This window comes from Panthera leo, chromosome C2, assembly GCF_018350215.1.
Source record: "Panthera leo isolate Ple1 chromosome C2, P.leo_Ple1_pat1.1, whole genome shotgun sequence".
Taxonomy (NCBI): Eukaryota; Metazoa; Chordata; class Mammalia; order Carnivora; family Felidae; genus Panthera; species Panthera leo.
The window spans coordinates 8185478-8201052 of record NC_056687.1 but is presented as its reverse complement, the minus strand read 5'-3'; the positions used below and the strand labels follow the sequence as shown (position 1 = coordinate 8201052).

Here is a 15575-nt window from a genome sequence, read left to right as displayed (position 1 = left end):
TCTGTGTCTCCCTCTCTCTCTGCCCCTCCCCTGTTCATGCTCTGTCTCTCTCTGTCTCAAAAATAAATAAACGTTAAAAAAAAAAAAAAAAAGAATACAAGGTAGACTCGAGCAGAGTCCTCAATTATTAACACTTTGCCCCACTTGCTCTCTCTCTTCTCCTCACATCCACGCACACACAATATGTGGGTGGACTATTTAAAATCTAGTTATTTCCACACTTTACTCCTAAAGACTTCAGTATGTGGAGCATTCTCCTACATAGCCAAAATACAAATATCCCACTCGGGAAATTTAACACCCATACAAAATTATTTTTCGTACAGTCTATATCCAAATTTATTTATCAGGAATTACACACTGTATTTAGTTGTCGTATCTTTGTAGGCTCTTTTAATCTAGAAAAATTGCTTTTCATGACATTCACATTTTTGAAGAATCCAGGCCAATTATTTCAGAGTGTTCCTCAATTTGGAAATGCCTGATTGTTTCCTTACGAGCTGATCTAAGTCGAACCCTTTTGGTAGGAATATCACATCGAAGGGCTTTTGCTTTTCAGTGCCATCAGGCCAGACCCTTTATTATCATGCCAGAACTAAACCTCAGTGTCACTAGTGGTGGCAGTGAGGTGATGCTCACTGTTGGTTGTCGTTGGAGTCCTGATAACCTGATTCCTCCATTATAAAGGTAGCTTTTCCCCTTTGACATTAACAATCTGGGAGGTGACCATTTGAGTCTGTGTAAATATCAGGTTTCCCCAGCTGTGTTGCACTCAAAAGGTTTAGCATCTGTTCATGATCTTTGCTTGGTCTTCGATCCTTTTTGAGACTGCTCTGCATTAATGTGACCAACTGCTACTCGCAAGTTTGTTCCACAGTGCAAGCCAGCTGGGATTTTAACACCGGCTGCACATTACAATCAATGGTATCTCTGGGAGTGGGGCCCTGGCTACCATACTTTAAAATTCCCAAGGTGACTGATTCTACTGCAGAGTAGGGTTGAGCTACAAGAACCTTGCATCACCCTCGTTTTGCAAATAAGGCAACTGAGGACTGAGGAGATTAAGTGATTGGCGAATGGCAGGCACAAAACTTGTTAGTGCCATAATTAAGATTTTTATTTTTTTGTGCTTGCATTTTAATATGCTACTCCTTCTGTAGATCATTCAAACAATAAAACCGGAGAAATAAGTCACTTCTGTACGGTGTTAGAGCTGACCGGGGCCCGAAGTGCGTATTTCTGCTTTCAAAGCGAATTCTGCTTTTCGTTCAGTAAGACCCCTGCAGTCACAGCAGGGGGAGCGAAGGAACGGGGCAGGTGGTCACCGAGCTCCTCGGCCCTCACTGGACAGCTCAAGCTCCGGAACCAAGGCCGAGCCGGATGTTCACGAGGCCAGACGGTAAACGCTGCAGCCCAGGCGCCGGCCCCTCCGGCCCCCAGGCCCCGCCGACGCGGTGGCGACTCCGCCCGGGGTGCCCTCCTTAGGGCTGCGGGCCGCGCGCGGAACACACCTGGCGGGGACGCACCTGGAGGGGCGCTCTGCCCCGCCCAGGCACACCCAGAAGTGCGCGGGGCCCCGCAGACGACGGGACCTGCAGGCCCGCCCACCCTACTTACCCCGGCGTGATAAACCTTGTTCGCTCTCTTAATCTTAATATCCAGGCAGGTCCCCATTTCGAGTACTCCGCGGCCGGCAGCACTTCCTGCCGCGCGTGACCCGAGCGGAAGGCGACTCGCCCCGCCCCTCCGACCCGGGCCCGCCCCTTTTCCCTTGCCGCTAGCTGTCTTTCCTGGAGACCTCGCGCCTTTCTCGGGATCGACTCCCCCGCCTTCCTTTTTCCGGTGCAGGGGCGGGCCTTAGCGCGGGCCGAGGGGCTGTCACTCTTTACCCCGCCCCTGCTGGGCGTGAGGGGCGGGACCGGGCCGGCCCCACCCTTTCCGTAAGGACTGTCCTAACACCGGAAATACCCTCCAAAACGGCTCTCTCCCGGCGTGCCCCGCGGTGGGGGGTGGTGCCGAGGTCGCGTAGCGCGGGCCCTGCCTTTGCGGGGTAAGTGAAGCTCCCGTCAGGCTGTGCGGCCCAGGGGCGCTGCGCTATGTTGGCCTTAAGGTGGTGATAACTGAGGACTGAGTTCCCTCCCTAGTCTCCTGCCTCTCGCCGTCTCTAGTCCTCCCCCACTCTCTCCCGAGGGTTCTGAAGACTGGCGTCGTCGCCTTTGCGGCACCGCCTCCCCTGCCCGCGGCCCCGCGCTCCCGGCCCGCAAGGCGCCGATTGGCGGGCGGCCCGCCTGGCCCGCCCCTGCCGCTGGGCCGCGGGCCAAGGTCTCGGGGAGCACCAGGTGACCTCGCCCCGCTCTGAGTCCCCGGAGGCCGGCTGGGCGGGGCCGCGGGGGCTTGTGGGTACTCCCCCGGCGCGCGCCCTGGAACCGGGGGTTGAATATTCATGTCGGTGCGCAGGATGCGGGGAGGCGCGGCCCGCAGGCCGTGGGTGCCGGCAGCGCGCGCGGATGGGAACCTCGGCGCCGAAGCGGACCTGCCCAGTCTGTTTTTCATTCCCGGACGGAGCCGACTGAAGCAGGCACAAGACATATTGGTTTTGGGGGGAGTGGCCTCCAGGCAGGGCAGCAATAAAGTGGTAGGAAACGTTTTGCCGTGACGAATAAAATTCCTCGTAGATGTTTTAAACGAGGGCTTTGCCAATAAGCAGGCAGGTAACATTTCGTTATTTTGTTGATGCGGTGAAGAAGTGCTTTTTGTTCTTAAATTCTTTAGTTCTGATGTTTGTTTTTCAATGTGCATTGGTTACAGGATGACGTTAGAAATCTTCCGTAAAACGATTTCGTGAATTAGTGTGACCGGTGCCTCCCTCTTGAGAATTTAAGGCATTTTATAGGACGACACTGATGGTGCTATAGCTACAATTGCTTTTGAAGGGTGATGCAAGGTGGTATTTCCCAATATTCAGGTCTCCGGTTTCAGCTCCTCTCTGCCCTCAGGGCTTCAGTCTCTGTCTTGGATGTCTTCCTGCAACTCAGACTCAGCAATTCTAAAACAATTCATTAGGGAGTTGATAATCACAGACTAGTCTATTTGCAGTTCAAGAAATGAATCCCTTTCCACTAGACTCACCTAGCATTTCCAACTGGTAAATCTCAATCTCAGTAGACAATGCAGGGAAACAGGAAAAGAAACCTCTCACAGGGATCCACATCCTAGACTTGTCTGCCTCTGCAAACCTGCTTTCTACTTAACTTTACAACCAAACATTTCTTATTCCCTGAGGTCAGCTAGGCCATGTTTTTATTCCTCTTTGTAAGTTGTACACAATTTGTGTGGAATGCTGGTGCGGAGCAAAGAGCTCTGGTTCCAGCAATTGTCAGTGTAATCAGTTTGGGGGCCCTCTCTGTGTGATGGCTTTCAAACATGAAACGGTCCATTTTTCTCCAGTCACTGTTGTTTTGCATCTTTTCTCCATCCCTCAGCTACACCTTAGGGCATACTCCTGTCTGGTCAGTTTCAGTTACTAAAAATCAGACCACATCAAAGTGCCAATCTCAGGACATGAGTGGGATCCCAGATCCTTAGTTGGGAGTGGGAAGGTACGAGTCATGCTTCTGGCTCAGACACTTCTTCAGCATCCTCTTCAAGGCCTGGATGCTTCTGTGTTGAGGCAAGCATCTTTTAACTGGCCACTGCCAAAGTTCTCTCTTAATTGATTCCTGCTTGTCTTGATAACTGGTCCTTGTTCAAAACTCCTTTCGTGGGGCACGTATGAGAAGGTCTGGTGGGCCTTCTCCCTCCCATGCATTTCCATGGAAGATCTATCTCCAGCTCAATATTTTCTTATCATCCCCCTACCAGCACCCAGTACTACACCCAGCCTCTTTGTGACGGTTCAGCAAGGCGGCTCAAGACCATTTATCTCCCACGGAGTCCGCGTGACCCATGAGAAATACACATCCTTGCCACACAAAAGGGCTGGACTGGAACCTGCCCCAAGGCCTCTCCTCTCCACCCTGCTGTCTTTCTTCAATCTTCTTGCTCCCTCCGAAAATGCAGGCAGGAATAAATCAAGAATGTAGGCCAGACAGGTTTGCAAGGAGTCAATGAAAGACCAGCCTCTCCTTGCAGTAGTCCCCACCAATACCAAGGAGAGATTACCTTGCAGCCTCCCCCTCTACGTCACCTCCCACCAGAAACGCTGAACTCTCTGCAAGGCCAACTGCCTCCTTTTATTCCTTCCTGTCCCTCCCCATGTCGACTGAGATAGAGAGGATTGGGGAAGTATTTGGTGGAAGCAGGACTTGACTGCAGCTCTTTATTAAGCTCTGGGGAAAATACCTGCCTCCAAGTGTAGGCATCTTTTGTTGGAAGATGGGGCACTATGCTTGTTTCAGCTGTGCTGAATGAGCGTATTGCCCATTCTGGGACTGTAGGAGACGGACCACTAAACATCTTTTAGTGGAGGCTGTGCTGCTCTGTTCAGACCTTTTAGGACTGAGGAACGTGTTTCTGAGCTGCTGGGAGTATTGCTCTCAAAAGTTGTCGGCTAAACTCACTCTTTAAAGCTTGCCCTTAGCTGAGGAAAACTGCATTGCCCAAAGTCATGGTCATTTGGGTGGGGGAGGGAATTTGGGGGAGACAGCCCACCTGTAATGACTAGTCAATTTAGAACATAAAGACTTCTTCCCTTCACCCCAGTTTGGAACGACTCTGAAGGACAAGTCAGCTCCCAAGATCCCTATATTAGTTATCTATTGCTGTGTGATAAATTACCTCCAACAATTAGCAGTTTAACACAACAAACATTTTTGAACTCGTAGTGTCCGTGAGTCAGGAACTCAGGAGCTGGGTAGGAACTTCACTGGGTAGTTTTGGCTCAAGGTGTCAGGGGGTTGCAGCCAAGTCAACAGTTCTCTGAAGGCTGGACTGGACTGGAGGATACACTTCCAAGATGGCGCCCTTACATGGCTATGGGCTGAAGGCCTCAGTTCCTCACCACGTGGCACTCTCCACAGGCTGCTTGAGAGCCCTCACAGCATGGCGGCCAGCTTCTCCCATACCAGGCAGTCCCACAGGGAGAGCAGACCGAGCTCTGCAGTGCCTTCTATGGCCTAGGCTCTGAACTCTCACGTTTACATTTCCTTTATTGGTTAGAAGAGAGTCTGATTCCAGCCCACACCCAAGGGAAGGGGAATTTGGCTCCTTTGGAAGGGAATATCAAAGAATCTGTGGACATATTTTAAAGCACTCTGCGCCCATTGGCTGGGGAGCCTTCCTGTGATTGCATCACAATTAAACTTTTCCCTCTGCCCGACCCAACCCTGCTTGCTTCACCCCCACCCCACCCCCAACACCTGTTGATCTGGGGAACACTCCTTAATTTATTTCCTGCACATTCATCTCCATCTCAGGGCCTGCCCCTTGGCAACCAGCCTGCAACAATCCTGTCACGCCAGCTTCCTGACTTAACTTCTATGAGCCTCTGTAACATGATCTCAGTGCTTCTTTCCTTATAAAGTGATTCATAACAACTCACATATATATAAAGTACTTGCTGTGGATCAGGCACTGTTCTAAGCACTTGAAATATTTTAATTTGTTCCATCCTTATAAGTACAGTTATGACTCCCTCACCTTACAAAAGGGAAAAACAGGCACAGAAGGGTTAGTGGACTCGCCCGAAGCCATGTAGCAGCTAAGTGGCAGCCACCCATTTTGATCCAGAGCTCACATGTGCAATCACCAATCACCATGCTACGTATGTGCACACGGCAAACGTTGGGCTTAGTGCCAGGGGACAGAGGGTCTTGATGAAAAGACCGGGCAAAGAACTGCCAATGAAATGTGAAAGTCAAGCAAGAGTTCGACTTACAGTCAAAGGTGATTTGAGAGAACTTGATGGTGAAGGCACACGCTGTAACAGCCATAGGAGAATTGTATGGCACATGAGCTTACTGGGGCCGCCATCAGAAAGTACTGCCAATGGGCAGCTGGGAACCACAAACATTATTCTCTCTTGTTTGGTTCTGGAGACTGAGGTCTGAAAACAAGATGTCAGCAGGGTGAGGTCCTTCCAGCAGGAAGGTTAGTTCCTTCCAAGGGCTGTGAGGGAAGGTTCTGCGCCAGGTGCATCTCCCTGGCTTGCAGATGGCGGTCTTCCTCCGCGACCCCTCACACTGCGTTACTTTGTGTGTCTTCATCCTCACCTGGCATTCTCCCCACATGTGCGTCTGTCTCCAAATGCCCCCCCCCCACTTTTTAAAAAAATATTTGTATTTATTTTTGAGAGACAGAGACAGTGCATGAGCCAGAGAGGGACAGAGAGATGGAGACACAGAATCCAAAGCAGGCTCCAGACTCTGAGCCATCAGCACTGAGCCTGACGTGGGGCTCGAACTCACGAACCGTGAGATCGTGACCTGAGCTGAAGTCAGCCGCGTAACCAACTGAGCCCCCCAGGCACCCTTAAGTGTTCCCTTTTTGTGGGGCGCCTGGGTGGCTCAGTCGGTTAAGCGTCCGACTTCGGCTCAGGTCACGATCTCATGGTCTGTGAGTTCGAGCCCCGCGTCAGGCTCTGGGCTGATGGCTCAGAGCCTGGAACCTGCTTCCGATTCTGTGTCTCCCTCTCTCTCTCTGCCCCTCCCCCGTTCATGCTCTGTCTCTCTCTGTCTCAAAAATAAATAAATATTAAAAAAAAAGTGTTCCCTTTTTGTAAGAACACAGTCATGTTGGAGTGGAGCCCACACTAATGACCTCATTTTGATTTGATTACCTCTGTAAAGACCCTATTTCCAAATACAATCATGTTCTGAGGTTCTGGGGGTTAGGACTTCACCATATGAATTTGGTGGGGGCACAATTCAACTTGTAACATATGGCAACAATATATAGACAAAAATATTTTTTAAAAAAATTTTTAATGTTTATTTCTAAGAGGGAGAGAGACAGAGCATGAGCGGGGGAGGGTCAGAGAGAGAGGGAGACACAGAATCCAAAACAGGTTCCAGGCTCTGAGCTGTCCACAGAGCCCGACACGGGGCTCGAACTCATGAACCATGAGATCGTGACCTGAGCCGAAGTCGGACACTTAACCGACTGAGCTACCCAGGTGTCCCAAAAACATTTAGACATATAAAGATAAATGTACAGTTAGTAGATACAGTTAGTAGAAGATTTTAACAAAACACAACCTGTTAGAGACTGAGTGCATAAACAATAAAGGTATAGAGGATTTTAAATAATTAAGTACAATGAAATGTAATGGAATCACAGGGAATTCATCTTTTCAAGTTATCTGGAAGCATTGATTGCATACTATACCACAAAGAAAATCTCATATTCAAATAACTAACTATGGTCCAGATACTTAAACCAGCCAAATTTTAACTATTTAGAAATTCAAGTAAACTTTCCCAAATACATTAGGTCAAGGAGCAAATAAAAATACAGTAATCGACTAAAAATAAGGAAGTGTGAATGCTTCATACCAAAGCCTTTGGAGACACTGAAGAAAGATTCCTCTGAAAAATTATTAGAAAAGGCTTTAAATATTTGGCCATGTGAAATGATATGATATGTGGAATTTGCTTTAAATTAACTCCACAAGGGGCGCCTGGGTGGCTCAGTCGGTTGAGCACCGGCTTCGGCTCTGGTCTAGATCTCACGGTCCGTGAGTTCGAGCCCCGAGTCAGGCTCTGGGCTGACAGCTCAGAGCCTGGAGCCTGTTTCAGATTCTGTGTCTCCCTCTCTCTCTGACCCTCCCCCATTCATTCTCTGTCTCTCTCTGTCTCAAAAATAAATAAACGTTAAAAAAAAAAATTAAAAAAAAAATAACTCCACGAAGGAGGGAAGAAAAAAGAGAGCAGGTATGGTTGGGACAGGGCCATGGGTGAGAGATGTTGATAATTATTGAAGCTGAATAATGAGGGCATGGAGCTTTATTATACTATTCTCTGTGCTTTTCTGTATGTTCGAATCCCATAGTAGAAGGAGACACTATTTTTGAAATACTAGCCAACGTATTTTTTTTTATCCCTTGTAATTCCTAGTAGGTACGCCACCACCAACCCTCCCTCCACCAGATTTATGCCCCGGATCACGAATTTGTGATAAAGAGCATTTTGCCAAAGACATGAAATAAATGTGTCTGATCTACAGGAAAAGGCACAGAAAGAGCCAAACCGATCTGGGGGCGAGGGCTGGCTGCCTGTCCTCTGGAGTCACCATCCTGGTTGAGGATGGGGCTGGGCTGGGCTATGAAAAGAAAGGAAAAAGCAGAGAGCCTGAGTGAAAGAGGAGAGGATTAGAAGACCCTGCAAGAGTGAGCTTCGAATTGAGTTGGCAGTGGGGAGAGCTCAGGCTTATTCTAGCAAAACGCTCTAGCATAGTGTTGGCTGGACCAGGAGGAGCCTACAAACTGCACCAGCAGGGATACTGGCTGAGATATATGACATTTTTGAACCATCCACCTCTCCCCATCCCGGATAGAATTATTTCAGAGAGAAGGCAAGAAAGAGAATGGGGATGTGAAAATGGAATGTAATATAGTATCAACTGAGTTCCAACTACATAGTAAGATTGATTTTTTTTCCCCCACCCTCAGCAGAAACGGTTGCTGGAGAGCTAAATCAGGTTAATTTACAGAGAAATGAAGACTGTTACTTTTTTGACCGTTTATGTGTTGTGCCTGTAGATTTTAAAACAGCTACATATACAAAAATCAATAGGCATTTCTATTTAACAGCAGTAACCAGTCAGAAAATAAAATGAAAATAAGGATTGTATGTTCAATAGCAATAAAAATATAAAATACTCAGAGTAATTTGAATGTAATAAATGTTTGAGTTACATGAAGAAAGCTACAAAGCTGAATTAAGAAATATAAGATAGGGGCGCCTGGGTGGCTCAGTTGGTTGAGTGCCCAACTTCAGCTCAGGTCATGATATCTTGGTTCATGAGTTCGAGCCCTGCATTGGGCTCTGTGCTAACGGCTCAGAGCCTGGAGCCTGCTTCAGATTCTGTGTCTCCCTCTCTCTCTGCCTGTCCCCTGCTTGTACTCTGTCTCTCTCTTTCTCTCTCTCTCAAAAGTAAATAAGCATAAAATATATATATATATGTATATATATATATATATGTATAAAATATGAAAAATGGAGATATGCACAGTACTTCTGACCAGGAAATCTAAATTTTTAAAAAATGTACAGTCTTATAAAATTAATTTTTAGGCTTAATTCCTCTCAGTATAATTTTTAATGAGGAAATTTAATGGCAATTTTTCTTAAAAATAATGGAATTTATATATCTTTAAGAAAAGTTAATTGTAGGGAAAAGAGCTCTAGTAGGCATAAAACATAGTAAAGCAATAAGAGTTAAAACAGCTTCATTTTGGCATAAGATCAATTGGACAGAGTAGCTCAGAACAAATTCCAATTTGTTAGTATATATGAAATTTTATGGTAAAAGATGGTAAAAGATTGCATAAATCTGCACAGAACAAAGGATTATTCAACAAATGATATTAGGCTGAATGGCTTTATACTTAGGTGAAAAGATAATTTAGATTTTGCTATCCTGCCATAACCCTCTTCCCCCCACCCCGAAAACCTACTGAAATTAAAAAGTTTAGGACATAATAGAACAAGTTAGACATAGGTTTAACGGGAAATGTGGAAAAATTATTTGAGAAACACTAGTGAAGTCTTGTAGAAGACATGACAGCAGCTTTGAAGGGAAGGAAAGGCATACCATGTTCTTGGATAAGAAGGTTCAATAGTTGGGGCGCCTGGGTGGCGCAGTCGGTTAAGCGTCCGACTTCAGCCAGGTCACGATCTCGCGGCCCGTGAGTTCGAGCCCCGCGTCAGGCTCTGGGCTGATGGCTCGGAGCCTGGAGCCTGTTTCCGATTCTGTGTCTCCCTCTCTCTCTGCCCCTCCCCCGTTCATGCTCTGTCTCTCTCTGTCCCAAAAATAAATAAAAAACGTTGAAAAAAAAATTTAAAAAAAAAAAAAAAAAAAAAGAAGGTTCAATAGCATCAAAATGTTCATTGTCCTCTGCTTAATTGATCAATTTAAAGCAATGCCAATAAAAATATCATCTACTCTTTATTCTTGCAACCAGTCATGTTGATTATAAAGTTTATTTGGAACGATAAATAAGCAAGAATAACCAGCAAAAGAATTCCAACAAGAAATGAGCAACTGGGGAGGTGAGGGTCCTGGGCCATGTCATACAGATATTAGCACATATGACCTGCTTTAACAAATAGCATGTGGAGGGAGTTCTGGGCCTGAGCCTTCAAAAGGCCTAGCAACTTAATGCTTTTGTGCTTTGGGAGCTCTGAGAACCATGTAAGGAGCCCCAAGACACTGGTGGAGAGACCATGTTGATGAGCTACAGGGAGAAACAGAGGCCTTGGACAATATGGAGGGAAAAAGAGCACCAGTCCCCCACCACTAAGACCAGCCTTCCTCTTGTCCCCTCCAAGTACCTAACACATATGAATGCAGCCATCTTGAACATTCCACCCTTCTTACTATCTGACCACAGCCACATGAATGACACAAAGCAAGACCAGCAAAAGTACCACTTAGCTGAGCCTCAATCAACCATCAGAACTGTGAGAGATAACAAAAGGGCCATTGCTTCAAGCCACTGAGTTTTGACATGGTTTGTGATGTAGCAATAGATGACCAAAGTAAATGCTTACCTAAGGAGAAAAGACAGAATGGGGTGGGTGTGGGGATGGAAGCTACTAGACTTCTTTGAATGTTCCATGCCACACAATTTGACTTTAGAATTATATACATGTTTCATTTAATAAAAAGGCATTTTAATTTAAAAATTTAAACCACATAAAGAGCTAGAAAATATAATTGAACTTTAAAAACTGTGGGGGAAAAAAACTGTGGAGCTGGAGTAGATTTGGGAAGACTTTGTGACTGGAGATTGACTGATAGAATAGTATCATAAAGGAAAACAAAAGAATCAATTCAATGTATATACATTTTTACTATACACAAAGGGAGAAAACCCCTAATAAAAAGAATGGGAAAGATGTGCAACAAATATGACAAGCAAAGATCGTGTCTTGTTTAAAGAGGATGCATTAGTTTTCTATGGCTGTGTGACAAATTACCACAAGCTTAGGGATTTGAAATAACACTTGTTTACCAGTTCACAGTTCTATCAGATATAAGTCTGGGTGGGCTCAACTGGGTTTTCTGCTTAGGATCACACATGCTTGAAATCAAGGTGTCTGTTAGCTGAGCTATTTATCTGGAGGCTCTGGAAGCCTCACTTCCAAGTTCATTCAGGTTATTTGCAGAAGTCATTTCTTGTGGTTGCTGGACTGAGATCCTGCTCACTTGCTGGTTGTCAGCAGGGACCACTCTCAGCTCGTAGAGATCTGTCTTTCATCCTTCCACTGGACCCCTCCATCTTCAAAGCTAGCAATGGCGTGTTGAATCCTTCCTGTGGTTTGAATCTCTTTGAATTTCCTTTCGATCTTACCTTCCTTCCTTCCCAGGGACAACTTTCTGCTTTTAAAAGGCTTATGAGGGGCGCCTGGGTGGCTCAGTCGGTTGAGCTTCCGACTTCGGCTCAGGTCCTGATCTCATAGTCTGTGAGTTCGAGCCCCGCGTCGGGCTCTGTGCTGACAGCTCAGAGCTGGGAGCCTGCTTCCAATTCTGTGTCTCCCTCTCTCTCTGACCCTCCCCCGTTCATGCTCTGTCTCTCTCTGTCTCAAAAATAAATAAACATTAAAAAATTTTTTAAAAATAATAAATAAATAAATAAAAGGCTTATGATAACAAGTTTAGGCTGATCTGGAAAATCTCCCAATTTTAAAGTTAATGGTGTCATATAACATAACATAATCTTGGGAATGATATTTCATCATATACCCCGCGTCCACCCACCCTCTAAATGGAGGGGATCATACAAGGGTAAGGTCAGTGGGGGTCATTCTTGGAATTTTGACTACCAGCAGAGATAACATTTGAATCTGTAAGAACTCTAAAATGGGGTGCCAGGGTGGTTCAGTCAGTTGAGCATCTGACTCTTGATTTTGGCTCAGGTCGTGATACAAGGGTCATGGGATCAAGCCCCACATTGGGCTTCTCGCTGAGCATGAAGGCTGCTTAAGATTCTCTCTCTTTCTCTCCCTCTGTCCCTCTCCCCTGCTCATTCTCTCTCTATAAAATAAAATAGTAATTTTTTAAAAAAACAAGAAGAACTCTAAGAAATAGGACATGAGTAACATTTGCAAAAGATGAAATTATGGAGTAAGCAGACATATGGAAAAATGTTTACCTTCAATAAAAGAAATTCCAGAAAGAATCTTCCACTTCACAGGTTAAATTAGCAAAATACTCAATATTGACAGAGTATTCATTCATTGTGATAGCAATGTGATTGGTACAACACAGATAGGAAGAAAATTGGTAATATATACCGAAGCCTTTAAAATGTCTATATTCCTTGACCTAGTAATTTCACTGCTGTAAACCTATCTCAAGAAAATAATGCTAGGGGCACCTGGGTGGCTCAGTTGGTTAAGCAACCAACTCTTGCTCTTGGCTCAGGTCTTGAGCTCATGGTCATGAGTTTGAGCCCTATGTTGGTCTCCACACTGGGCGTGAAGTCTACTTTCAAAAAAAGAAAAGAACCCTAGGTTTGAAAAAAAAACCTTAAAAACATTTTTTTTGCATTTATTTATTTTTTGAGAGACAGAGCACAAGTTGGTGAGGGGCAGAGAGAGAAGGAGACACAGAATCCAAAGCAGGCTCCAGGCTCTGAGCTGTCAGCACAGAGCCCGCCATGGGGTTCAAACTCACAAACCATGAGATCATGACCTGAGCCAAAGTCGGACACTTAACCAACTGAGCCACCCAGGTGCCTCAAAAAAAAAAAAAAAAAAAAAAAAACAAAAAAAAAAAAAAACCACAACTTTAAATGCCATGATGTTCACAGCAAATTATTAATAATAAAAATTGGAAACAACCTAAATGACAAAATGGGCAGATCTGGTAAACTATACCTCCAATTTGGTGAGATATTATCTGTCACTAAAAACATGACTATGCTGGAAAGAGAAGTTGTAAATTGATAGAGAAATATTCCATGTTTATGAAGTATAAGATTCAGTGTTATTAAGATGTCCATTCTTCCACTCAATGTAATCCCACTCAACAGTCCAGCAGCCTTTTCTGAGAAATGGACAAACTAATTAAAAAATTGATACGATGGGCGCCTGGATGGCTCAGTTGGTTAAGCGTCCAACTTTGGCTCAGGTCATGATCTTGCAGTCCATGAGTTTGAGGCCTGTGTCGGGCTCTGTGCTGACAGCTCAGAGCCTGGAGCCTGCTTTGGATTCTGTGTCTCCCTCTCTCTGCCCATCCTCCAACATGCTCTCTCTCTCTCTCAAAAAATGGATAAACATTTCAAAAATGTAATATGATAATGCAAAGGACCTAGAATAGCAAATATAATTTTGAAAAAGAAGAACAAAGTTGAAGGATTTATACTGCCTGACTTTAAGACCTAGGATAAAGCAATGGTCAAGGCATAAAGACAGACAAATACAGCAATGGAATAGAATGGGGAGTCCAGAAATAAACCCATACATATATAGTCAACAAAATCATATGAATTTCAATAAAGATGCCAAGATAATCTTGATTGGGAAAGAGAAACTTTTTCAACATAGGGTTTTGAACTAGATATTTGCAAAATCATGAAAAATTTATTTGGAAAAAAAAAGGACTGCAACCCCTACCTCACACCATGCATAAAAATTAACTTGGAATAAATCATAGTCCTGAATGTTATAAGGATAAACTTTTTGAAAGAACACATAGGATACAATCTTCCTGACATTAGGGTAGACAAAAAATGTCTTAGACTGAACGTAAAAATCATGGATTACAAAAGGAAAAATGCTAAATTATACTTCTGCTATTCAAAATATACCACTAAGAAAATGAAAAGGCAAGCAACACATCGGGAGAAAATATTCACAGTACACATATCTGACTAAGTACACATATCAGAGTGTGTAAAAAACTCTTAAAACCCAATAATAAGACAAAGAGCCTAATTAATAAGTGGCTCAGCCTGTTCACTCCTAGTGTTTATGCAAGAAAATGAGAACATATGTCCACACAAAGACTTCTACTTGCATGTTCATAGCAGCATTATTCATAATAGAGAAAAACTGGAAACAACCCAAATGTTCACCAAGTGGTGAATGGATAAACAAATTGTTGTATATCCATACGATAAAACACTATCAATACAAAGGGATAAGCTACTGACACACGCAACAGCATGGATGGATCCCGAAGATACACTGAGCAAAAGAAGTCAGCCATAAAAATCTATATGCTTAATGTAAGTTCCAAGTAGGTAAAACTAATCAATATGACATACAACAGATAAGGGGATGTTTGAGAGGTGGCCAGGGAGGGTGGGGCTGTGACATAGCGGTGCTGCCCTCGGAGGGTCAGGAGGTTACATTTAAGGCAATGGAAAAATCCATATCTTGATTGGGGAGGTAGTTACACAGGTTATCTATGTTGTTAAAACTCATAAATCTGGGGCGCCTGGGTGGCGCAGTCGGTTAAGCGTCCGACTTCAGCCAGGTCACGATCTCGCGGTCCGTGAGTTCGAGCCCCGCGTCAGGCTCCGGGCTGATGGCTCGGAGCCTGGAGCCTGTTTCCGATTCTGTGTCTCCCTCTCTCTCTGCCCCTCCCCCGTTCATGCTCTGTCTCTCTCTGTCCCAAAAATAAATAAAAAACGTTGAAAAAAAATTTAAAAAAAAAAAAAAAAAAACTCATAAATCTGTATATATACACACACAGCAGATATGTTTTGTATAAATTATACTTCTATAAGTTGACTTCAAAAGTATAGTTACGAAGATCACATGCTAACATTGGAAAATGGTTGTGTTAACATCAAAGTTTAAAAAGATTCAGAATTTTATCTATATGATCACAGTTGTGAAAAACAGGCAAACAAATAAAACACATGCGACCTAAGTCTCTAGGTTAAACAAACAAAAAGCACAGAAAACCTAGCAGAGAAAGAGATGCCCCTGAACTGTCAACAATGTCTGTGCTGGGGTATTGAGGGCATGGTTCTTCTCACAAATATGCATGATTTCAAAAGTATTTACCATCAAATTTAAAGTATTTACTATTAAAGCTAAGGGGTGCCTGGCTGGCTCAGTTAGTGGAGTGTGCGACCCTTGATCTTGGGGTTATGAGTTCGAGCCCCACGTTGGGCGTAAAGATTATTACTCTTTTTAAAATTTATTTTATTCATTTTGAGAGAGACTGAGACAGTGAAAGTGGGAAAGGGGCAAACAGAGAGGGGAACAGAGAATCTCAAGCTGCCAGCACCAGCCTGACGTGGAGCTCAATCTCACAAAACCTCGAGATCATGACCTGAGCTGAAACCAAGAGTCGGGCGCTTAACCCACTGAACCACCCAGGCGCCCTGGGCATAGAGATTACTTAAAAAAAAAAACCAAAATCTTTAAAATATTTACTATGAAAGTTAAAAAATATAT

The 15575-nt window shown here is 44.5% G+C and overlaps 1 protein-coding gene across 1 annotated transcript in view; it reads right to left on the bottom strand.

Annotated features, from left to right (window-relative positions):
• Window positions 1-2198, bottom strand: part of VPS26C (VPS26 endosomal protein sorting factor C) — a 45397-nt gene extending 43199 nt beyond the window's left edge. The window contains exon 1 of the mRNA XM_042955099.1: window positions 1618-2198. Within this exon, the coding sequence (XP_042811033.1) occupies window positions 1618-1674 (57 nt within the window). The 5' untranslated portion in view covers window positions 1675-2198. The remainder of the gene's footprint in view (window positions 1-1617) is intronic.
• Between the last annotated feature and the right edge of the window lie 13377 nt (window positions 2199-15575).